The sequence below is a fragment of the Denticeps clupeoides genome, chromosome 1 (assembly GCF_900700375.1).
Source record: "Denticeps clupeoides chromosome 1, fDenClu1.1, whole genome shotgun sequence".
Lineage (NCBI taxonomy): Eukaryota > Metazoa > Chordata > Actinopteri > Clupeiformes > Denticipitidae > Denticeps > Denticeps clupeoides.
Window position 1 is genome coordinate 16,830,647 of NC_041707.1, and position 25,629 is coordinate 16,856,275.

At 41.9% G+C, this 25,629-nt stretch overlaps 1 protein-coding gene and 1 long non-coding RNA gene across 2 annotated transcripts in view; one reads left to right on the top strand and one right to left on the bottom strand.

Annotated features, from left to right (window-relative positions):
- The window catches only part of arb2a (ARB2 cotranscriptional regulator A), a 131,811-nt gene that overhangs the window by 25,359 nt on the left and 80,823 nt on the right, over positions 1 to 25,629 (bottom strand). Inside the window, exons 9-10 of the mRNA XM_028978045.1 lie at positions 22,064 to 22,180; positions 16,125 to 16,209 (exon numbers count right to left, since the gene is read on the bottom strand). Coding sequence (XP_028833878.1) covers positions 16,125 to 16,209; positions 22,064 to 22,180 — 202 coding nt within the window. The remainder of the gene's footprint in view (positions 1 to 16,124; positions 16,210 to 22,063; positions 22,181 to 25,629) is intronic.
- Positions 2,245 to 3,079, top strand: LOC114789020 (uncharacterized). Its single transcript, XR_003749604.1, has 3 exons — positions 2,245 to 2,376; positions 2,497 to 2,589; positions 2,878 to 3,079. It is a non-coding gene; the product is annotated as an uncharacterized LOC114789020 (long non-coding RNA).

The following is a 25,629-nucleotide window of genomic DNA, read 5'->3' on the forward strand; positions in this document are numbered from 1 at the left end:
ATTTGGCAGGCGCCCTTATCCAGAGCGACTTCAATTCTGGTTCACTAGGACCCCCGACTATGAAAACAATCTTTTTATTCACTTTTTATTCACTGTTGTAGTTTCTATACATAAGTCAGACAATAAGAAAGTTAATCTAAATATTCTCTAAAGAGGAGGGTCTGTCTTGAGCTGCCGTTTGAAGGTGCTCAGGGACTGAGCTGTTCTGACCTCAAAGGGAAGTTCAATCTACCACCAAGGGGCCAAGACAGAGAAGAGTCTAGATGAGTGTCTTCCTCATACCTTCAGAGATGGAGGGACCAGGCAAGCAGTACTGGAGGCTCAGAGAATACGAGATGCAGTGCGAGGTGTAATAAGGGCTGTGAGGTAGGATGGTGCTACTTCATGTTTCGCTTTGGAGGACAGTTCCCTCCACTGGCTCTCTAGGGAGCCAGTGGAGGGAACATAGCAGAGGGGTGGTGTGGGAGAATTTGGGAAGGTTAAAGATCAGTCGTGCTGCTGCATTTTGTATTAGTTGTAGAGGTTGGATGGTACATAGAGGTAGACCAGCTAAAAGGGAGTTGCAGTAGTCCAGTCGTGAGATTACTATGGACTGAACCAGTATCTTGGTGGCCTGTGTTGACAGATAAGAATGGATTCATCTGATATTGTAGAGAAGAAATCTTCATGAGCGGGAAAGATGAGTTGATGAGTTGTGTGTCTTCGGCATAGCAGTGGTAGGATAATGGTAAGAAAAGTGGTAGGAAATGATCTCACCAAGTGATCTCGTGTAGAGGGAGAAAAGGAGAGGACCTAGTACTAAACCTTGAGGGACACCAGTGGAGAGTCTATGTGAGGCAGAGGTGGATCCTTTCCAATTCACTTGGTAAGATCGCTCATCAAAGTAGGAAGCAAACCACTGCCATGCTGAGCCCTGAATTTCAAGCCTCTTCAGGATAGACAAGAGTAAGTATGCTCATAATGAGCTGTTTATAAACCCCAGAGTCATTGTATTACTCATTAAAAACTTAAATATAATTTTCATTTGCTAGTTGTGAGGAAAGAGGAAAATACATAAAAAGGCATATTGAAGTAGTTTTATGTGGAATGGGACCAATGGCTTACTAGCTACGTTGCAAAAATCGATTTTTACTGAACACTCGTTTTATTCACAGCTTGTACACTATTTTAATCGGTTGTAAGTAATGATGTGTAAAAACCCGTGCAGCCTTCGTGAACATTCTTTTTAGAACGTTCGATCTGCACATCGTTCACATAGAAATGAACAACACGATGCCTGAATGAGGATATCTTAATTAACAAGCTAGTAACATATTTTGTGTTTTTTTTATTTAGTGTATGCTTATTTTGGTGGCTTAAATTCATGCATAAGTTCTGTTTGTTTTCTCATTTGCAGCAGCATCTCAAAAATCACGAAACTGTGCAGTGTCCATACAACAATTGCAATTTTGAGAGCAATGTCTACTCTACATTTAATTCCCATAAATGTAGAGAGCATGGAGCATTTGAAATCTGACATTCTTTTGTATGTTGCAACACATAGTGTAGATAATGTGCAACAAGAACAGCCTCTGACCACTCAAAACTGTGTCGAGCTGGATGTTTGGAGGTATCCATAAATGGTGGAAAAAAAAAAGAAGAGGACAGCAGCCTCAGAGAAACATCAAAAGACCCAAGAGGTTTGAAATCAATTTTCTACCAAACTTCCCCAGTCGTGAAGATGAAGCCAGCATGGAGTCCAAAAGGAAGGAGATGGTGGAAGATATGAAGAAACGTCATGTTAATTCTGCACTGATAGCCCAGAACATGAATTCTACATTTGCCTTGCGTAGAAAAGAACTGATAGAGAAGGAGCCTGCAGTGAAGAATACAGTGGAAAGGTGGCCAGGTGAGTAAATATTCTTGTCTACATTGGTTTTATAATCATTAAAGAAATAGTTCACCCAAAAACTAAAATTCATTTACTTCATTTACTCAGTACCAAAACAGATCTCATCCTCCATTTACTACCATAGTAGGAAGTAAATGGGGGATGAGATCTGTTTTGGTACTGGCAAACATCATCTTTTGTGTTCAGCAGAACTAAGACATTTTATACAGTTTTGGAACTACCTGAGGGCAAGTAAATTATGATTTTTGGATAAATTATCCCTTTAACCACTTTTTAGATCGATATTTAATTCATACTTACACATCAGATTGCTTAATGTCAGTTTGTCACAATTTTTTTTTATTCTTACAGAGTTTAGTCGCATATCTGGCAAAAACTTGGAATCAGAATTCTTTCAAGAACTGGACAAGTTCACTCAACGTTTCATCGATATCTTCAGGACTAAAGGGAGACAACTTAAGATTCTGCCCGAGATTGAAAATGATGTAAGCTCCTCAGACAGATCACAATTTTTTTATATTAAAACAACTGTTTCTTTTACTGTTGTTCCTTGCTCTCTTTTGTGTTAGTCTCATTAAGTAGAAATTTTTATCATAACTTTGCAGAAATCCAACATCAACGCGAGACGAACCGCCGTTCTTCATGGACTACCATTCCTTCTCGGGGAGGACCCCACAGATTTTTACAAGACCTGTTTTGTAAGTAGTTTTGTTTGTGATGTGATTCTTATTTAACATTCAAATTGCTTTTTAAACAGTTTTGAGATCTGAACAGTCAGGAAACTGAAACAAAGTAAGGGGTAGGCAAGGGTTTAAATGTCCGTATTCTTTCCTGCATACACTGATGTGTCCTGATTGAAAACGCCTGTAAATTTAAACATATTATGGTGTTATTAATTTAGTTTCACATTTTAATGTGCATATCTGCTCTTAAAGATATTTTGTGGCTTACTTTGACCTCATTATTGCTATTTGCCCTGTTTTTAGGACTGTGACGACAATGAAGACTTGTCCGACATTACAATTGGAATTCTGACGGTGATTCCCGAGCACTCTGCAACTGCAACACTACCCTACTTCCTGCATCTTGATGCCACAACAATAGCTATCATTTTGGAAGGTACCGTGGTTGTGGATAACGTGGAAAATATTCCACAAGCAATGTGTCTGCTCTTTGGACTGATTTATGCTTTAAACTTAGAGTATCCTGCAACTCTGAAGAGCACATTTGATTTCATACAGAGAGTGATTTTGTCTCTTGGTCATAAGTCACTCAAACCTAAAATCCAATCACTAAAAATCGCTTGATGCAATAATATGTCATTGCCATGATGTGAATGTTCAGTACTACACTGATTTCCAGTTGTTTACTTAATGTTAGTTAGATTTATAAGAGTTTTATTAGAAGACAATTTTGAAGAGAACTATATTAGGAAAGCTTAAAATTTAAGACTGTTCAGTGTCTTGACCCCTTTGTAAAGATGTTAAGAGAGAGAGAGAGAAGAATTTTGTCCTTTATTTTAAGTGCAGTATGTGTTTTATTTATTTATTTAGTCTAAATTGTTTTTGGCAGCCCATGTTGACAGGCATGCCTTAAGTAATGTCTATAGAGCAAATAAATGTTCTAGTTTCGTGCCAAATCTGTGTCTTTGTATTCTTAGATCACCAGCACATTCTTAGATGTGTACTTAAAACTTTGAGTACACCTTGCTTGAGAAATTTAAGGCAATCAGTTTACATAAATTCTTCTAGTAAAATGAACAAGCAGGTATGTTAAGGTATGCTTATTAAGCTCAACTTAAAACTGTAAGTTAGCTTAACTTTTGAAATTTAGTTACCGGTACTGATGTTTTATGGTAACCTCTACAAATACACAAGTTAACTCTACAAAGATGAGGTAAGTAGTATCAAGTCAAAAAGTATGACCTAATTTGCTTGAGAATTTTGAGGCAATCAGTTTCCATGGCTTTTCTAAGTAAAGTCAACTTATTACTTTTTACAGTGTGGTATCGATGACAGTTTTGCCGATCTGGTCACATGTAGCTTCTCAGAAGTCTCAGTAGAATGAGCTGTTCTGAAGCCAGACTGTTTAGGATCCAGGAGGTTGTTCTGAGTGATGAAGTGATAGCTGATTGTAGCTGGTTCTGGATTCAAACCTGCAGCCTTTCAATTACAGGTCTGTTTCCTTACCCACTAGGCCACCACCGCCCCTTGTTGCCCCAGAGTTGGCTGAAACAGATTGTGTGTGTGTGTGTGTGTGTGTGTATGTATGTGTGTGTGTGTGTGTGTGTGTGTGTATATATATATATATATATATATATATATATATATATATATTCTGACCTTTGACTTCCTAACAAAACAATTCAGATTATCAGCACTGAGGCCTGACCTTAGACTCTTCTAAATGGGAGAGTATTGATCGTCTGGATGGCTGCAGACAAACACCTCTCACAACTCACCCTCACACAGGAGAGAGAAAGAGCAAAAGAAAGGGAAGAGAGAGATGGACGGACACAACGGCCGGTGTAATTAAACACACTCTGAGTGAAGAGCAATGACCTGCTATAGACTGGCCAGGTCATGGCCAACCAAATCAATGGCTATGGAACAGAGAGAGTGTGTTTTTGGATGACTGATGTACAGATCACACACATAGTCATCAAGCCCTGTACACTGAAGTGAAGTCAAAACCAAAAAACTCAGCAACTAGCAATGAATATGATTATATATCAATATTCTGAATTAAGGGTTGTAACAGGATCAATCCATTACACAATGGTCCCCTTCACATTGATAAGACCAAGTAAAGAGAGGATGGAATGGGTCATCATAAATGGACCAGTGATACGATAAAACATCATGAAGTTTTGTAAATTTGAATATATAGCATCAATAGGGGCATAATAAAATGAAGCAACCAAAAACATACATAACTATTATCACACTCAAAAATGTTGTTGGCCTACATATGCTGCAAAGACCACTGACCACAATTCCTAGTTCTAAGACATTACAAATTTATACATTTTAGATATAAATCTAGGGCACACAATTAGGTTCTTTTTTTTGTATTTAATAAATTTTTGAAATTGTAACATTGACACCAATGTGCCCAATACAACTAAAAGATCGTTACAATCCTAATTTTAATACCATTAAAAATATTGAGTGTCATTGTGATGCATCACTATCAGCGTCTCAGAATGTTTACTGCAGAACATCGCATTGCTGATGAAAGCGGGCCACAGTGATCGCTCTTTAAATGACACAATGGTGCCATTTCCTGCTTACTGATATTACGGAAGGAAAGAGTCTTTTCCCAAAGCAGGAATACGTCAAGGGAAGGCACCAAACTGTAAGTGGCTTTGTTTAACACGACAGGTCATTTTTACGATCACATTTTGTGTCTGTCTTTTTATCAGGGGTCAGCAAAGCTAAATTTCCCCCTTAATAATACAAACAAAATTATCTGACAAATCACAGCAGAAACAGTAACTGTTAATCTGTATTCGCTTTAAAGAACCCCCCGGAAAAAACAATTGTTGTCACTTATTTGAGAAATGCATCTCAAATTGAGAATCTTATGAAGACATTTTTAAAAACAAGAAGGGGAGGGGTAGGCAAAAGATGGGGGGGATCACTGGAATGAGGTAGGAGTGGTCTCTGGCGAAAGGGTCAATGTAAAGCTGGAAGTGGGCCTAGTGATGCCACTGAGCTGAAAACAAGAGAAAGAGAGGGAGAGTTAGAGGGAGGGAGAGATATTCTGGTCTTGAGCCAGAGCGGCGTACTGCAGGGAGCCTTCCCAAGCCCCCTCACTTTTCCCTTGATCTCTCTTTCTCCCTCTAACGTGTTCATTAATGGAGCAAGACTGCGGGGAAGGATGACAACACACAATGAACACACACAAAGAAAAAAAAAGAAAAGTTTTGGCAGCAACATTACTGCACACATTTCACACATCACAGCAATTGCTCAACAAAAGACTGGGTTAAATAAAGACACAAAAGTGGAGCCAGGAGAGCAACGCTCCCTCCTTTTTGATAGTGGGAGGTAAAACAGGGTGATGAACAGCTGCGAGGACAGTGTCAGGATGGGAGAGCTGTCCTCTGACCAACATCTGCTGACACTCGTGGCAGCAGAGAAAATGGGATTACTGTACTGAGAGAAAAGAGGATGATGACCTAAACACTATTAATGTGGTTTTCCAGGAAAAAGAGAGCTGGCTGAAAGATAAAGACTAAAGAATTTGAGCAAGGTCAGGATGAAGTTTGCTATGAGTAATATGAGAAATTGAGTTAACAAAAAGAACCTCATGTGAAGAAATTAATGTAAACACTAAGCACTAAATATGTGAGTTGTAAGTAAGTTAAACTTCAGAAAAAGAAAAAAAAAAACACACACACACACACACACACACATATACATATATCTAAGCGCCATGTTGTTCAGGCCAGTCATTGGGAAAGAGTTGAATAGGAAATGTTCTAGTAATGCTGTTCTCTCCTCCTTTTAATCCAGTAGGATTCAGGTCATGCAAGTGACACGGACACACAGATATACAGGCACAAGCACAAAACACCCCACTGCATTACTAGTTAAACAGATAAATGTGGGGAGGCTGACAGAGTAGAGAGCAGGGGGGCGAGACAGTAGTGGTCTGAATGGGACATGATGACAACGAAGGAGAGAGGGGTGAACCGAATGAGACAAAGAGAGAGAAAAAGAGATATGTACAGATTAAGAGCAAGAGGCAAGGATGGCCAGACTGAGAGGGAGGGAGAGAGAGCAGTGGCGCTGCTGGTGGCCGGCTGACAGGAGCCTGAGCTGACATGTGATCAGGAGCAGCACCTCCCGGTCAGAGGTCACTGTAAATCTGGGCAAATCTGCCCAGGCAGCGCTCAGATTAAAGCTCCGACCCTCCAACCCTAACCCGATAAGACCCTTGAAGTCCCTGCCCTGACCTAGACTTGACTCCCTTCATCTGCAGGTGTTAGCTATACTAATTACTGCCCGATAGCCGGCCCGCTGCCAGACTGCCTCCACCAAACTCTCCCCCGGAACCATGGCTGGCGCCAGAGCGCTAACGCCGCTGCGCTAAGCTACGCTATCACCGTGGCTAGAGTGGAGCAGGAAATGAACACACTGGACTTTATCTGGAGGAAAGTGGTGGAGAGCAGGATGTAAGGCAAGCAGAAAGCAATGTTCAAAGGAAAAAAAAAGAGCCGGGATTAAAACAGCAATATGGATTTGGGGGTCACCTCAGATTACTCCCTTCTAGTAGTGCTGGGTGATGAGGAACCCATAGGTGACGGCCTACAGGTGACCCCTTAGTGAATTTAAGGACATCAGCTACCCCCGCTTCCCCAAACTTACCCCAAAGGGAACTTAAGCATCTGTAGTGTCCATTACATCAATCTATCTGTCAGTCCATCCATCCATCCATACTGAGTGTATCCTCACCTCCCCTTTCTTTCCAGAAGATGGATTTTAAATTCCGGGATGGATGAGTGTGAGTGAATGGACACACACATCCCTGCTGATAAGATAAGTCTTTAACACAGCCTACACACGCCGCACACCACTCTAACACTCGTTTTCTCTTTCACTCTCGCTCTCCTTGATGGCAGGCAGGAGAGGTGATAACCGTGATAACACTGGTCACATAAAGGTCACTGTGATTACACTGTCGCCCTCTCCCTCTCTCTCACACACATATACACTCATGCAAATGCCAATAAAATGTCAATATGGATAATAGATCAATAATCATTTGTGTTATTTTTGCCATTATTTTAATATGTGTAGGCATTTGTGAGCACCATAAAAAAACCCACCATAACATTGAGTTAATTACACATTAATGGCATGTGAATTACACAGTTATTACATTGGCGCTAATAAAGCTGTAGAGACGCGTGTACGGGTTTGGGATTAGGAGCATCATGGTGGAATAAACCCCCAGCACCCCCCACCTCTACTGTGTTTCATAATTACTCGTCTCCAGACCACAAACACTCTGGGCTTATCGGCCCTTGACGCCATCTCACCAGCTCTATAGAAGGGAAAAGTGCTCGGCTAATTGCAATATTTCACCTAATTTTCCAGTGCAGTCCTCACCATGTGTCACACACTGTCGCTTGTCTGCAGACACATAATACATTTTTTATTTTGTCACCCAGACATCATTGCACTCAGCAGATGAGCACAAGGTCAATGCAACACACTCAGGGAGAGGGAAAAACATTCAGATGAGTTTGTTTACACATTTATATGAATAATATTCTCTTCACCCCTCATTTTTCTCTGTTAAATAAAGGAAATAACTAAATATTTTAATTTAGGGCTGATTATATCTCAAGGAGCTTCAAGGATGTTCCTTTTCTAATCATCCAGCAATTATGAACATTCCTAGTATCTTCTCAAAAAGCTGATGTTTACTTGCCCCCCCCCCTCTAACAATCATTTTAAATGTGCATTTCATTATATTCTTAATTGTGTGTGAAAACAGAGGATGAGATTTGGAACAACAAACAGCGTAATGTGCACTTTATGTTTTTGGTTCAGCATTAAAAAGGTGACACATGCAAGTTTAATTAATTGATTAACAGTGAATGAAAGTGTGTGCATGTGTGCGTCTTTGACTGTAATTATTTTGACTGTTGGAGTCATATACAAGTAGACTGCAAATGTAAATGACAGAAAACTGAAAGACATTCCTGAGTGAGCAAAAATACTTTATCAAATTAGAGAAGGGTGTGGTCACACCAAGTATACTTTCCAGAACAAAGCACATTATATTAATGAACCTTTATGTTTCAATGGAACAAATTAGATAACGTTCTTTACTTTACTTTACTTAGCAGACGCTTTTATCCAAAGCGACTTACAAGAGGAAGACACCAGCAATTCTCGTTTGATTTCTATAGAATTTGAGTTTACAAAACTAAGAGCCCTGATAAGGCTTAACTTGTCAGGAAAAGAACATGCTTGGGAATTGTTTAAAAAAATTTATTATTTTGTGCAGTGTGTGTGCATGTGTGTGTGTTAGTGTTAAGACTCGTCTGAAATACCTTTTAAACAAGTGGGTTTTCAACTGCTTCTTAAAGGTGGTGATAGTCTCGGCTACTCGAATGGAGCAGGGCAAGTTGTTCCACCAGCCAGGGAAAACAAAGGAGTATAGAGTCGATTGGGATCGGAGACCCCGTGAAGAGGGAATTTTCAGTCCCATTTCATTTACAGATCTGATAGGGCGTTCAGGAGTGTAGCTAGCTAGTAGTGTGTTGATATATGGCATGACCTGCCCCATACCTAGATCCCAAATTCAAGATGCAGACACAGTCCCCTCATTCACTGTTCACTTGATTTTAGTGCAAATCAATTAGTCAAAATAGTTTGATAAAACTGCTTAATAAGTAATTGAAAATAAGTAAACAATTGGATTGTGTGACTCTGATTAACCCAGAGACGGGTTCAGCCAAAGGCCAGTGCTCTTTTATTAACCCTGATACCAATTCATAGAGCAGTGCATGGCATGTGTGTGTGTGTGTGGGATGAGGAGTAGGGATGTTGAGAAGCTTGTTAGTGTCCTCTGAATTGTGAGTCTCTATCTTATCGTCCTGCACACAAGTCCCCTTCCTGGACCTCTCAAATCCTATTGAATCAAGCGGTGTAAAGAACGTGGTGCCAAAAAAAAAAAAACAACAACACACACGCTCTCAGCTCTAAACTCTAAATCCTGCCCGCTCACCCTCCCCCCACCTGGTGCACTGCACCATTTGGGCATATGAGATCCATGTCCCTGCTGCCGCCTAATCCGGCGGCGGCCCCTCACTGACCGCAGGGCGACTTGGCACTCGGGGTCTCGTCAGGTCACTTAAGAGGCTTGTGAACACAATGGGAAATGTGCCATGAAATAAAAATAAAAAACAGGGATTCGGCAGAGGATGGGATTCAGACCGAAGGCTGCCTGCTGTCCTTCAGACATCTAACATTTTTTAACCTGACACATCACCATGAACACGAGCCATAACAATTACTTACATATAAATACAATTTCAAAATACAGTTACTTACATATAAATACAACTTCAAAAGCTACATTAGTCATATAAACGACAAAAATGTATGGAAAAAGGAATGCCGAGATTTGCTTGCACTGAATTTGTGTCCAAGGTTTTCCACTTCTACTTTTTTGCTCTCAGAACAAGATGATTTCTCTGGCTATTACAACATGCATGTTAAAAATAGTAACAGCCACCTCATAGATTAAAAAAAGTCTGTACCACACTTATTGTAAACCACAAATTCTTTGTAACAAGCCAGTTGCAATTAGCAATTTCCTCAGATCCAAATCAAACTGCTGCTGATGAACTGTAGCCAATGACATTTCCATCTGACTGCCATTCAGTACAGGTCACCTGGAGCAACAGGCTGTGCAGCTGCAATAATGATAAGTATAATGAAAATTCAAACCTTTGACTTAGTGGGTTTAAAAATGTGCTGCCAAACAGGATGCAGTATTCAGCACTGTACAGGTATAATATCACTGAGTTTAGGAAGGATATTGATATTGAATGGAGTTTTGTCACATATGAAGGCTGCAGACTGGAAGCAGTGTTAAAATTTTCTAAATAAGAGGAAAGACAAGCAGATCTGAGAATTTTACTTCAGCATCATCATTTAAATCATATGACTACTGAGGCAAGCGCTAACCTCAAAGATTTACAAAAATCCCCATTAATCTGTGAAAAAAGAAAGCAAAAAATGTGTCTCTTTAAAACCACAACCCAAATGCTACACAGATGGTAAGAGTTTAGTATAAAAAGTACTGTTTTATTCCCCCCATCAGAAATGAAATATATAAAACATTTACATGAAAATAATCACCAGGCTGAGAAAAATACATCATATTTGTTGTGCCTGAAGCATCATCCTCTCTAATTCCAAACAACAAAAAAATAATGTGTTGAAGTTATTAACATTATAATAATACTTCTAGGGGATTTCTAGGGGACTAAAATCTAGGGGATTTTTGCCAAATTTCCACATCTATGATTGGCCAGGAGATGGGTGGTGGAAGGACAAATGGACAAATCTGAGTGGCTAATAAAGCACAATGTGTTGCAGCCCTCATGGGCAAATCTGGAGCTGCCGTGTGCTGGAAAGCAACCGTACACATCCAACACAAAGCCCCAGACTGAGAGGAAATTGATGGGGGTAAAATATCTGTTAAACCAATCACATTTTAGGATTAATTACACTCAGAATCAATACAACCCAGCTCAATCTGCAGCAAAATGGCATTAATATCAGCCTGTAGTATGTACAATTATTCATCTTAAATGAGCCTGTGCAGTAGGGGGAAAAAAGTTACAATGGAATCAGTATCCAATCTTTGCTGTTTAATGTCCTTAGTTTAAAACATCATTAGAATAAACAGGTGTAAAAATCGAAATGATTATTTTCCACTTATTAATCACACAGCCCTGTGTCTCCCTTTGTCTGGTTCGGACACCTGTACGTGTTCTAATACAAGATCGTGCGTAGTCACACGGACTTTCCTGGGTAACTCGTCTGCACATGATCAACCCTTCAAAAGCATAAGACTACAGCAACAGAGAGGACTGATTTGTTATACATACAGTACAGGTCAAACTAAAATTTGGACACACCTCATTCAATTTGTTTTCTTTATTTTCATGACCATTTACATTGGTAGATTCTCACTGAAGGCATCAAAACTATGAATGAACACATGTGGATTTATGTACTTAACAAAAAAAAGGTGAAATAACTGAAAACATGTTTTATATTCTAGTTTCTTCTAAATATCCACCCTTTGCTCTGATTACTGCTTTGTACACTCTTGGCATTCTCTCTATGAGCTTCAAGAGGTCGTCACCTGAAATGGTTTTCCAACAGTCTTGAAGGAGTTCCCAGAGGTGTTTAGCACTTGTTGGCCCCTTTGCCTTCACTCTGCGGTCCAGCTCACCCCAAACCATCTCGATTGGGTTCAGGTCCGGTGACTGTGGAGGTCAAGTCTCCACTTTTTGTTAAGTACATAACTCCACGTGTGTTCATTCATGGTTTTGATGCCTTCAGTGAGAATGTAATGTAATGTAAATGCTCATGAAAATAAAGAAAACACATTGAATGAGACTGTGTGTCCAAACTTTTGGCCTGTACTGTATATACATATATACATGCATGCATACATACATACATACATACATACATACATACCTGACCTGTGTTGCTCAGCAACTACTTTTCCTAAAGACTGTGATAAAATGAGAGATTGGAGAGTAAATGGAATGGAGGGGTTTGGGTGGGCGAAAGGATGCTGCATGTGTTATAATGGAACACAAGGCCGGAGGGGAGAATGAGTGAAGGCCAAACTCTCTGGTTCACACAACTATAAGAAAACACACAAACACCCACATATGCATACACACCCAAACACACACACATATTGATTCTTTCACTGTCTGATGAAAGGACTGCAAAAGCTCTGTTCATGTTGAGTGGGTTTATTCTGTTTTTGATAACTCATCCACATGCTCATGCCTTCATGTGATTGGCTACACTTTGTGACTAAGAATCATCTGAGCCGCTTGTAAGGCCAGGGGTTAATGGAGATAAGAGGGATTGTGGGTATTGTTCGAAGCATGTTGGTACCACTACCTTGACTTCAATTCCTCAACTATACCAATTTGATCAAATAATAAAGAACACACTACTGTACAAACCTTTATTTATTTTTTTCTGCTCCCTTATGGTTAAGAGCTGTTTGGCAGAAACCAGCTGAACTTCAGAAATAATTCTTCTGAAGTTCTTCTTGACAGAACTGCAGGCAAATGTTCACTTTTGCGGCACAGTAGTGAATGCATATAAATGTGAAGAAAAAGTATGGTTCACAGGATTTTTAGAATCGGGAATCCCGGTGTCCATTGAATGGTCACTATTGCAGGGGTGAAATAAGAACAAATTCGCCTCCCTCCAAACCAACTGTTGAATTTAACCCTGTCACTTCCAAACCAATTAGAGAGCAATCGACAGAAGAGAGCGGTGGAGTGAACATGACAGAAAGGAGGGACAGGAACACAGACAGGCACGGTGGGAGAAGAAAGCGACACAAAAAACAATTTCCTCTTCCCCCTCAGCGTCTCCAGGCTCATTACATAAACCCTCAGCCGAGTCAAGCAGGGCAGAGGCTGCAGCGCCGTTCTGCAGCACGGATCAAAGATGGTTAGGGCCCATCTCACCCTTAAAGAGGAATAAAAAATGAAGGCTGTGTCTTCTGATCCTCGCTAACAGAGCGTCAGGAGGAGAACAAGAGCAAGGAGGTGGGAGAGAAAGAAAGGGCACGGTGGGAGATGGAAGTAGGAATATATTTATACATATAACTTTCATCCGTCCCACTTCTCGCTCCAGGACCAGTGAGACCAGTGTTAAAACAATATTATATATAAATCCAATATTATGGGATCTAAGTTGCAGGTCCAGGAGTCAATTGGATGATGTCAATATTTATATTGATGATGAGCCCGAGGTAGAAACTACAAGTGTTGAGAACGGGACAACAGACCTTCCACTGTGTCACATACAACAGTGGTGAATGACAGATGTGGAGTGACAACTCACTGAACAACAGCAGAGTAGCGTCACCATGAAGAATGATGGAAACATAGCAACACTGCAGCTGACGGCAAATGTAGTGAGAAGAGGGGTGTGTTTTTTCATTCAAACTCTTCCTCTTCCTAGTGTGTCTGTGTGTGTGTGCTATGTTTGTGCTGTGCGCACTTTTTTATCACAAGTTATTATTTTTTTTATTGGATTGCTAAAGATTCAGATTGCGGAAATAAACTGGAACTGATAATGCAGCAGTGAATATTGTGAAACCCACATTCATTCTGTTCAAACCTTCTATTCAATTACATAAATGACACAATTTTCACTAAGTCACTAAACGCCATGAAACTGGAGCTGGAGCTGGACAGACACCCATATGAGCATGTGTTATATCTTATATAATAGAGTTCAATCTTAAAATGCTGATTGTATGCTAATGAATAATATGATTATAATTTTCTCTACACTGTGATTTTTGTAGTTTTGTTGAGTTGATATTAAGGAATGAGGAGAGAGTGGGTGTCAGGTCATGTCTTAAATCAACAGCACAAGATCTTATTAATGAACACGAGTAGATTGTGTTCTCTTTGTTACAGGTAATTAGGGTTAATTGTGGGCTGAGTTGCAAGCACTGTGTTGGAGCTGAGGCACACATTACCTCAGTTCTGTAAACCATTAATCACTGTTTACATTAACCCCGCTCTGCCTTTAATTAATAATCAGCCAGTAATGAGTGATCACCAGTACAGGTATGAGGAAAAAGGGTAGGAAACAGCAAGAGGCAAAATGGCCTCCGTCATAAGGGGAGTCATTTATGTCTTTGCTTCTTTTTCAACATTGATTTTGAACCAATTTTTATTACTCGTGACATGAATCTGACTCAATGCCGTAAATTAGCATGACAGTCACAATCGTTAATGCTGATTGTGTACAGCTATTGTGCTGAGTGAGGAACACTGTCAAACTCAACTGTGAGAGTTTAGTTAATACAGTGGTGGAGAATGAGGTTCTCCGCCTCCAGAGACTGGAAGAGCAATAAAGACAATGAGAAAGAGAAGAGAGAGAGGCCGTATGTCAGATCCTTCATGCTAAGAAAGACAAGAATGTGTATAGCAGCCATACCAAGGCGCAACCAGCCACCCAAAGAGTGGGTGGCGTATCCCTCCCCGGGCTGGCAGGAAGGGGGCAGGACCGGTGGTGGGGTGGTGGGCGGCTGTGGCTTTGGAGGAGATTTGCTCGAGTTTATCTCCACCGGCTCATTGTGCTCCCCGCCAATACCGCCATGCCAGAGCCCACCGCACTGCCAGTGCTGATGCAGTGACCTTCTACAGGAGCGAGGGAGGCAGGGAACGAGAGATGCGAGGGGCAAATAACTGTTCTGGAATAATAGCAGGCACAACATGACAAAACATGCCCACACACACGCACACACGTTCTGAAAAGCCCCCATTTTTGCCTGGCCCAACAGCACATCATGCTGGTACCAGTTCACACACCAACAGCACCAGGGGCACCCCCATCCGACCTACCACAGTGCTAGCTGGGACATCAGGAAGCCAGAGGAAGTGAACGTGAACACACCCTCGTGCCTTTTGTTGCGCTCACAAACTTTCTCCACAATCACCTCGTCCAGTCTTTGTGGTTGGAAGTGAAGGTTGGCCAGGTATTTAAAAAAATGATGTAAGATGTTAATGCTTTTGTTTTTACATGACAGACATTTTGAACTTTTTGTCTACATCCTGGCCCAATCGGACGGATTGTGTACGTCAGGAGAGTGCTGTCTAACTCAAAAGAAGGCTGCACAAGCCCCCACCGTCAGAGTGTAAAACGGTGATGGTTTTAAATAAATGCCTGTCAGTGGCGAAACGGGGGAAAAAGTGGATGTAAATGAACATGGCGATGCCGCATGCTGCAAAATAATGCTGCGCAGCCTATGCGGTTTTGTGAATAGCCTTAAAAATTTCAATGGCGCTTTGCTGTAAACAAAGGGGCAGTCGAGCCTGCGGAGGCAGCACCATCCATCAGCCCGTCTGTCTGTCTCGGCTGTGTGTTAACACCGCAGTGGCGGCCACGCTACATTACATCTGCTGTTTACAGAGGGAGTTCCGCAAGCCAGGAGGGTTTGTGGCAGAATTTACAACAATCATATTTGCCCTCGACTTTAGTGTGAAGCGACAGCAGCACACCTGCTAAAAGAAAAGGTCGTGAACCCTGACAGCCTGCGAATCTGATCAATTTAGATTCCTTAATTGCTTCCTGCTGCTAAAGAAAGATGGACTTTGTGATGTTAGTGACGTTGAACGAGGTAAACGCCCTGCGTGCCACCCAGCCCATCCCCCCATGGGCAAGAAAGTAAACATCATCATCTCCTGTCACTGACCTTCAACCGGATTACAGATTACACACATAATCCCGGCATTAGGGACACTGTCTCATGGATTGAGCTTCCAACGAATGAAGCCAAACATACTGGGGGACGCCAAAAGTGCAGGAGCTAGAGATGCCACATGATATGATGGGTTTAACGGGATGAGGGAGTGAGAGAGAGAGAGAGAGAGAGAGAGAGAGAAGGCAGGGTGGAGAGCTCCACTGCCACCTACCTGCAGAGTATCGTGGGCAGTCCGGCAGCATGGTCTCCACAGGTGTGTCCAGCGACTCTGAGCTGGACACCCAGTTACAGCAGTGCTGAAAACAGAGAGATGGAAACTAAATAAATCACCAATCAAGTAGAGCTGAACTGAATTACAATAATTTAGCCAATAAAGTTACTGTAATCTGCACATATGCACGTTTTTGTGTGTGTGTGTGTGTGTGTGTGTGTGTGCCTATCTTAGTGTTGAAGATGCACAGTGTTGAAGACAGAAGTCCTCTGCAGGAATGTATGGAAACTCTGCTGGGTGATAAGATAATGTTTCATGTCAGAAGCAGCAGTGTAAACTACGGCTTCTGATTAGAGACAGTGTGAGTGTTAATCAGTCCTTATCTGGGGCTGAGTTTGTTCTGGAGCCTCCAACCACAACCCGTCCTGCCTTACTGGAGACTCTCATGTCTCCCAACAAAACCACCACTATCTCTTTCTTACGCTCCACACACACCAAACATTCTCCACAAGCATCCAAAAGGCAGTCAACGGCCTGTTGGCCAGTGCATTGGATGAACACACACAAACACACACACACACCTTTGGCAGGCCCTTGACAGAACTCTGGGTCCCATCACACCTCTGTCTGACAGCCCATGTCACCTCCTGGGCCCTCAGCTACCCAAGGGTCACCAGCACACACCAACCCTGCCGACTGGGAGTACTGTCATCTGTGTGTGTGTGTGTGTGTGTGTGTGTGTGTGTGTGTGTACATGTATGCATTCACTCACAGGGTGGACAGATTGTTCACACACAACACTGTCACGCATTTTTTGTTTGTATGTTCACACAGCAACTGTGGTAGGTTAACTAGCTGCAGTCTGCACTTCTGCAGAAAGAATAAAATGTATAACTAGTTAAAAAAGAAATAATAGAGAAAAGAATCTAACATATATTAGAAGCAAAAAAAAAAAAAAGAATAGCTCCTCATCCATTTTTTTTGTCACAGTGTAGGTGTTTGTGCTGCTGCCACTGCTGGGGGGTTGGGGTGGGTGCTGTCGGGTAAAAACACGCTGATGGGTAAACAGCCGTGTGGTCGGGGTATTTTTAGCCACGGATGCCCCGGCTGAGAGTGGCAGGATACCTGACTGTGGCGTCTCACTGCGCCTCTTTTATCTGACGGGTCTGGCAGAGGGTGGCAGTGGACCAGAGGCAGGTGGCAGACGGGTCCTGCTAGTGCAGGTGGAGTAGAGAAAAGGGGGAACCTGCACTCGAGTTTTACAGTCACCCGTACAATGTAAGAAGGTTAGAGGATGACCAGCACAACGTGTACATGACATTAGCTAGAGCCTATTTTAAAAGTGCTAAAATAGACATATTGTGTGAGGAATGTTGGGTGATGCCACATGAAGCACATCTTCAGGAGTTACAGAAATAAACTGCTTGCTAGTTATCTATTACTAGCCAGTAACCATCCAATTATTTCTGTTTCTATATCAATATATCTGTCAGCCAGAAGACAGGTTTTTATAAACTAAGGCCGAACTGGCAAGGTTCCACAGCGATGACTGACCCACTTTCTCAATCCTTACCATTTAAACCCACTGCTTCATCATGCTCAAAATACCAAATTAAACATGCAGTCAGATTCTTTTTATTTAAGACATCTGACTGGTGAACCCATTTTACAAAGCATGGTGATAATATCACCAACTTTACATGCACAGAAGGTGGAATGATGCGCCCAATGAGTCAGATTCTCTAAAACATTCTTTATGGAATTTCATGGGTTTTTGTACATTTTTCCAAACAAAAATGTCCGGAAATACAAAAATGTTAAAATGCATTTTCCATTAAATGCCATGTACTCATACACAGGCAGATTCTAATTACCTGTCTGCAAATTTACCTTTGACAAAGGGACTCCCACCAACAAGTACATTAATTCATGCTGCTTTCTTATAATGAGTTTCAATGGAGGAGAAAACACTTTTTTGGGGAGAGGGGGATACTATTGTTTATTGCATAGACAAAATGTGAGAAAACCACGATTCTCAGGTCTTGTTGTATTATGCCACATTAAAATGACTATTATTCATATGTCAAACAGTCTTAACTCTTTTCTTTTCTCACCACTCTTTTTCATTATCTGTCCAATATCTGACATTTACAGCCCGGAAAGAAGCCATTGCAGGGCTTCCTGAGGAAGCATGTTTTGCTCTGTCTTGTACTTGGATTTAGTGGTGTAAGCTGTTAACAGTGGCAACCTTAGGTGCAGCCAAATTGCTAATAATGTACGTTAACACTTTAGGCACGTCAAGGGCTCCCTATTGCAGCTAACCTAAAAACCCTGACCTGAGCATAACAGCACAGTGAGTCAATCCATACACTAAAAGGATTCGAATGCCCCTCCACAGGATCAATGGCCTGCAATCCACTCAACTCACAAATTCATCCCGTAAGCTGGCGCCGGTTCAGCTAAGCGGTGGCAGGGTTTACCCAGAGCGCGTCTTGGTGTGAGGCGCAGCCCTGGTGGGACAGGAGTCAGCGGAATTAGAACACAAGTACTCCGGCCTATGAATTGCCACCATGGAAGTTGACCATGCCAAGCAGCTAACATCATCTAACACCTAGTTTCAATGTTATCTCTAAGTTGTGCCACATGCTAATATATATTCATTGGACACTTTATTAGAGCCATGACACCAGTTGTACATGTTGATGTTCCACAGGCTATTATCCGTGACTCACATGCCTACACGGGAAACTGTACATTTAGCTATGAACACAATCGCTACAACTGTGAGATAAGAGGGAAATGTTTAAATGCACACGCTACGTGTAATCTTACATTACAGCTGCCATGTAATCTTTATGTAACAACCAGCATATCACACTGGCTTGGGGACAATATTTCATTGCCCATAAGAGGAATTTAAGGAGGAACAGAAAATTTGCAATCTCATATCAGACCTCATATGGGATTTCGGTCTTCCTTAACAGATGCTGTCGATGTCCCTATCGGCCTTATGGAATGAGGTCTACCTGCATGGCGCAGTGGGTTAGCAGCCTATCTATAGATATCTCTGTGTGCTTGAGGGAGAGTGTGGGAGGCCAGGGCATAATCACAGTCTGTGCTGGCCTCCGGCTCTAAGGCTGGTCAGATCAATGTGTTATATTCATCTTTGTGTGTGTGTGTGTGTGTAGCAGTGACAGAAGATATTGTGACTATGACAGGTTGCCAGACACACAACAGTCTATCTATGACCATTTTATACAGAGAGCCGCCGAAATATGCCAGAAGGTGAGCGAGCTAGTGGGCGAGAGACTTTTTTTTTACTCTCTTACTTATCCTCATCCAACCTCCTTTAAGAAATCCCTCCCTGCAGTAGCCTATTTAATTCAATCTCTCCCTGCATGGGGGTCATCCTAAGTGTGCATACATACTAAATTTCTCCAGGGAGCCCACAACCCCCCAAATGCTGTGATGTCACTTGTCCGCTGCCTGACCTGTTATCTCAGCATCACCTGTCCCAGCACTCACTTCAAATCCAACAAGGCACACACAAACTCACAAGACAGACAGACACACACACACACACACACACACACACACACACACACAGATGGAAAGGGAGAGATTGTTAGTACATGAAGATGAGACAATGGAGAGAAGTGGACTGATCTGTTTAAACTCCATCCACAATAAAACACAAAAAGGATATGGACACGAACACACACATAAACACTCTTAACACAGAGTTTGTGAGATCTAAAATGAACTTATGAACCTGTTCTTGATAATCATTTGTGAGTGTTTTTTGTGCTTTCAGTACAACATGACAATGTAGAGAACGGACATGATGAAGTATTCAGGTTATAAAAAGGAAAACTGAGAAACAGATCAAGATATATAATCTGCGGGTCTAGCAGTGGTTGTGTGGTGCCGGTGTAACCATACCCAAAAATAAATGCCTTCAAGCTGCTGTTTTGTACTAAAATTTATATCCAGGCAATAAGAAAAGAAAATCAAATAAAAGTGGTTTTGGTTTCGTGGGTTGTTGGCCATGCGGGGTATGTGTATGTGGTATTAGCATATCCAGGTTGCAGGGTCACGCTCAAGGAATTATGAGACTTTCGAGCATTCGCAGGTGCTGCTCTGGAACCCGTTCACCTCCGAAAGGGCACGGATCAAAAAAAGAAAAAAAATCCATCCATGAACTAACAGCAGTGTGGGCCTACAGCTGGGGTATCTGTTTGTGACATCTGATGGTGTGAGGATAGCAGGAGAAAGGATGGAAATACAAATCTTTTTTAAATATCACAGCAGTCTGCCCAACTGGGGCAGATAATGATAAAAGTGATGGAAGCGAGGGAGGGGTGCAAACTGCAATGCCCTGCTGTCTGCTTTGTATCTGTGTTCACTCCACTCTCTGAACTGAGAGTAATTCAATGTGCAGGGAGAAAGCATTTTAAATTAAAGCTAGTTTTCTTTATGTATGTCACCGATTGATTATACAAACAACTGAACATTTAACTGACGATATTACAGCATTTTACGCATTTTAGTTTATTACATCATTTATGATAAAAAAAGGCCACCCAATATAATTCAAATATGTTATAATTTGTTATAATATTAAGAGTTTAACTAGAATTAAAATGTATTGTACCCTAGATTCACTGTCTTGTCAAGAGTAGGCACTTGTGTGTGGCACTCGGCTTTCCCACACAGGGCATCACAGGGTGTACAGGCGCACCTGAGGAGCAAGTTCTGACCGCGGCCAGCTGACTGATAACCATCAGCGTGATTGGGGCTCCACACAACCATGTCATGTTGTCGATGGGCAGAGTGGTTATCCAACATGCAGCCCAAGGGATTCCTGTTCCCTGTGTCTCTGGTCCGCATAGCCGGCAGTAAGTCAGACCTGTTTCCGGTGAGAGTTGGACTCCGCCTGGGCTGCCCTTTGTCACCGGTTCTGTTCATAACCTATATTTACAGAATTACTAGGCACAGCCGTGGTGTGGAAGGTGTCGAGTTTGATGGCAGGAGAATCTCATCTCTGCTTTTGGTGGATGGTGTGGTCCTCCTGGCTTCATCAGGCTCTGACCTTCAGCTCCTGCTGGGTAGGTTCGCAGCCGAGTGTGAAGCGGCTGGGATGAGGATCAGCACCTCCAAATCTGAGACCATGCTTCTCGACCGGAAAAGGGTGGCTTGCCAACTCCAGGTCGGGAGAGAGGTCCTGCCTCAAGTGGAGGAGTTAAAGCATCTCGGGGTCTTGTTCACAAGTGAGGGAAGAAGGGAGCAGGAGATCGACAGGCGGATTGGGGCAGCGTCTGCAGTGATGCGGACGCTGAACCGATCTGTCGTGGTGAAGAGGGAGCTGAGCCAGAAAGCAGGGCTGTCGATTTACCGGTCGATCTACGCCCCAATGGTCACTATGGTCATGAGCTACTGGTAATGACCGAAAGAACGAGACCGCGGATACAAGCGGCCGAAATTAGTTTCTTCCGTAGGGTTGCCGGGCGCAGCCTTAGTGATAGGGTGAGGAGCTCGGACATTCGGGAGTAGAACCACTGCTCCTCCACATCGAGAGGAGCCAGTTGAGGTGGTTCGGGCATCTGATCAGGATGCCTACTGGACGCCTCCCTGGGGAGGTGTTTTGGGCATGTCCTGCTGGCAGGAGGTCCCCTGGGTCAACCCAGGACACGCTGGAGAAATAATATCTCCAGTCTGGTCTGGAAACACCTTGGGGTCCTGCCGGAGGAGCTGGGTGAGGTGGCTGGGGAGAGGGCTGTCTGGGATTCCCAACTTGGGATGCTGCCCCTGCAACCTGGACCCGGATAACTGGAGGAAGACGACGACAACTATTTGTGCTTTTCTGAATACTGTGTTCAGAATTAGCTCCAGCCCTATTGCGTGTTTGTGTGTGTATTTGTGTTTTTGTGTGATCTCACCTCCTGCAGCCACTCCAGTATGGACTTGTTGGCCTCCTGGTGCCAGACGTTGTGTACAGAGTCAGTCATGGCCACGGCACACACACGATTCTTCACCTGTGCCTCCCTCTGAATCATCTGAGAGACAGAAAGCAACTGAGAAATGTTACCTCTGGGCAGGAGTGTCCGGTGATATGATGCTATCACAATAACGTTACAGTCAAGATCACAGATACTTTTAAAAAAGCAGAAACAAAACCGAAAATACTGTTATGTTTATTATTACTGTCATTTTTTACTAATGAAGTATTTTTCTCAACGACAACCTGAAAACAATATCCATAATGCAACATAATTTTAATGTATTTGCACACAGATTCCTTGTCCAACTACTTATTTTACCAAGTGTGCAATATGGCATGCTGTGTGCACAGTTTTTACATTGCTGAAATTTCTCTCTCTGGACCAGTACGTCCTCTCCATCAGCCAGTAATACAGGTACACCATGTCCTTTTTGCAGACTTGTTTTACCCAGCCAGTTACAAATGCTAACGGATGCAGTCCTGCTAACACAACTTCATCAATTCTCACATGACATAACCCATTCATCCTTTCCTTCTATAAGACACAGATATATAAAATATATAGAAATAATTTATGCTGTGGCTAATTAACAAATTTGCATGGGTACAGGTTTTACTGGTTAACTTGTTTCAGATGTGTGATCTTGCTCATGTTTCTGTGTGTCTGGCTGATGTGAGGTTGTGTGTAACTGAACATAGGGCAGCACTGTGAGCACCATGCTGAACTCAGCTCCAGCGGCTCACTGTCCGCTGCTGACTCTGGATCAGAGGAGAGACATCTGCTTCACACGGTGGGCAGCGCCAAGTAAACACACCGGCGACATTAATCTCAGCTCTCTGACTGATGTCCTCCATTTACAAAAGCACGCATGCATACACACACATACACTGAATATGCAGAACATCATAAGATGACACACACTCACATACAAAGCCAAACCAGACACTTCACGGAAATGATCTGTTGACATCGCAAGATATCCATCTGGGGGGAAAATAAACTAAAACACTTAAAAACGAATAAAACAAAACACATATGTTTCACCCAGTAGATCCAGTTACAAACACCCTATTTAAAAAATAAAGTAATTGGACTAAAAAATTGAAAAGTTCTGATGTACTCCTTAATTAAGAAGAACGTACATGCAATAACATTAGTTTATAGGTAAGTCCATTTTAATTTTTCAATTACAATTGAATTCTTTATAATATATGAAAAAAAAACTTGGTAAGATTAGTAATACTGTGTTCAGTGCAGTCCAAGCATGTTACATTTTTTATTTTATTGACTACTGAGACACAAATGTGGTTGGCATACAACCCATAATGCATTATTTAGCTAAAACTGCCAATATAATTTTACTTATTGGAAAGTTAATTGCATCAAGAAGTAAAAAAAAAAAAAAAAAAAAAATATATCAGCCTTGTCAACACAAGATATTGCGTAATATGATATATTAATTGTACTAAATCCCATTACAGTTACCGTAAGTATGAATTTACTATTACTATTAGTAATTTTACTAAAATTACTATAAGTAATTTTGATACATTTATCCACAATAATTATCTAATAAGATGTGCTGGTGAACTGCCACACTTTGATTGACGTTGTCTTGGTAACAGAGAAGCCTTGCTTTGTGGAACTGCCCCTCCCCAGTTGCAAGTTTGGAGTACTTTAGCTCTGAGCGAATGTTTACTCTGGTGTTTGCTCTCAGGCTTAGCGGATGTGTGTACACAGACGGGTGTGAAAGAAAAAGCCTCGTTTCGCCTAATCTCTGTGGCCCGTCGGTAGCGGCTTCTGCGCTTCCATCGCCTGCCAGGACTGGATTAAAGCGCGGCCATATTGTTTTTAAGACGGGGCCGGGCTTGGTGCTAGCTGGCGCACACCTGTAGACATGGAGTTGATCTGAGAAGTGAAAGACAGGAGAGCAGGGAGAATGCGAACATGTGGGAATGCTTGCACCCGCGGGCACTGCACAGGCGCTGGAACATTCGCTCTCGTGCTGCTGACCTTTCACTTCACATATGGGCATGCAAGATGACTGTGTGTGTGTGTGTGTGTGTGTTTTAGAGAGTTTGATCTTACACCAGGTCACCTGTGTGTGAGCTTGCTTGGTCTGGGCCACTACCAAAAAAAAAAAAACCACACAGATACACCGCCATCTATGAAGCGGCACCTTAATCTAATCCAATCCACTGACTGGATGATAAATGTACACGCTGTCTGGTCTGACAGTGTAGCATATGAAACATTTTAACATAAAAACTATTTTATATATCTTTAATGAAATTACATAAAATTACTCATTCCTATTTAATACGTAACAGATACAAACTGTATCTATACACAACGTGCACTGAAGAAAGAAAGAAAAAAAAAAAAAAAAAAAAAAAAAAAAAAAAAAAAGAGTTTTCTCTGCATAAGATACAGGCCAGAACCCGAGGCTGTCCCCTTCCAGGCAGCAACTGCTCTCTGAATGAACTCTCGTCCTGTGCAGCCCTGTCTACATCTGCAATTTAGCAAAAAAAAAAAAAAAATAAAAAAATAAAAAATTATATATATATATATATATATATATATATATATATATATATATATATATATATATATATATATATATATATATATATATGAGCAGAGGCACAAGGTTGTTCTGCATGAGAATTTAATAAAGAGGAAAACTATAAGACAAAAACAATAGTAATTAAAAATCAGTTTAAAAAAAACATGTTCCAGACATTGCTCTCTCCCTCGCTGGGATAAATACTACTCCATTTCAGAGTCTCCTCCCGACTTCATAAACACACACAGGCAATAAGAAAATTATTTAGGGCCTTTGATAATTGCGTGTCAAAGACAGAGAAACCCCAGCAGATAATTAGGGGGAAACTGAATGATAATCCACAATGGAGTCCCACCGGGGAGATGCATCCCGAGAGAGCGAGGGGGAGACAGAAATGTGTTTTTAAGGGGCCACCATGACTGAAAATGGTCACATGGAAAGCCAGAATAAGTGCTAAAGTGTGAGTGTGTGTTTAGACTGCGTGGTGCGGAGGCCGTGTTGTCACTGCATAGTCTTAAAGCGGCAAAAACTGCAGCCGTAATCTCCGGCAACCTGCCGAGAACAGAAAATGAGGCTCAACTATTTGATTGATTAACTGTCCAATTACAGGAGGCGAGAGGAGGCGACGCTGCATAATGTTTTTGTGGAAACACTCACACGCGCAAACACACAATCACTCATACAGCGAACATATACTATCCAGCATTTGGCACGCAAAGTTTCTGGAACTGCAAAAAAGCACTAGGAAGTACACACAAACACACACACACACACATCCCTATCAGTGTGTGTTCCTCTAGTGTCTCGAAGCCACTTTGACCCCTCAAAACCGGCCCAACCTTTGTTTGCAATGGGAGGGGAGCAGAGACCGTGGTCTGCTCCTTTCTCTTGGACCCCAAGGGCCACAGGCCTCTTCTAACCCTTAACCCAGGGCCAG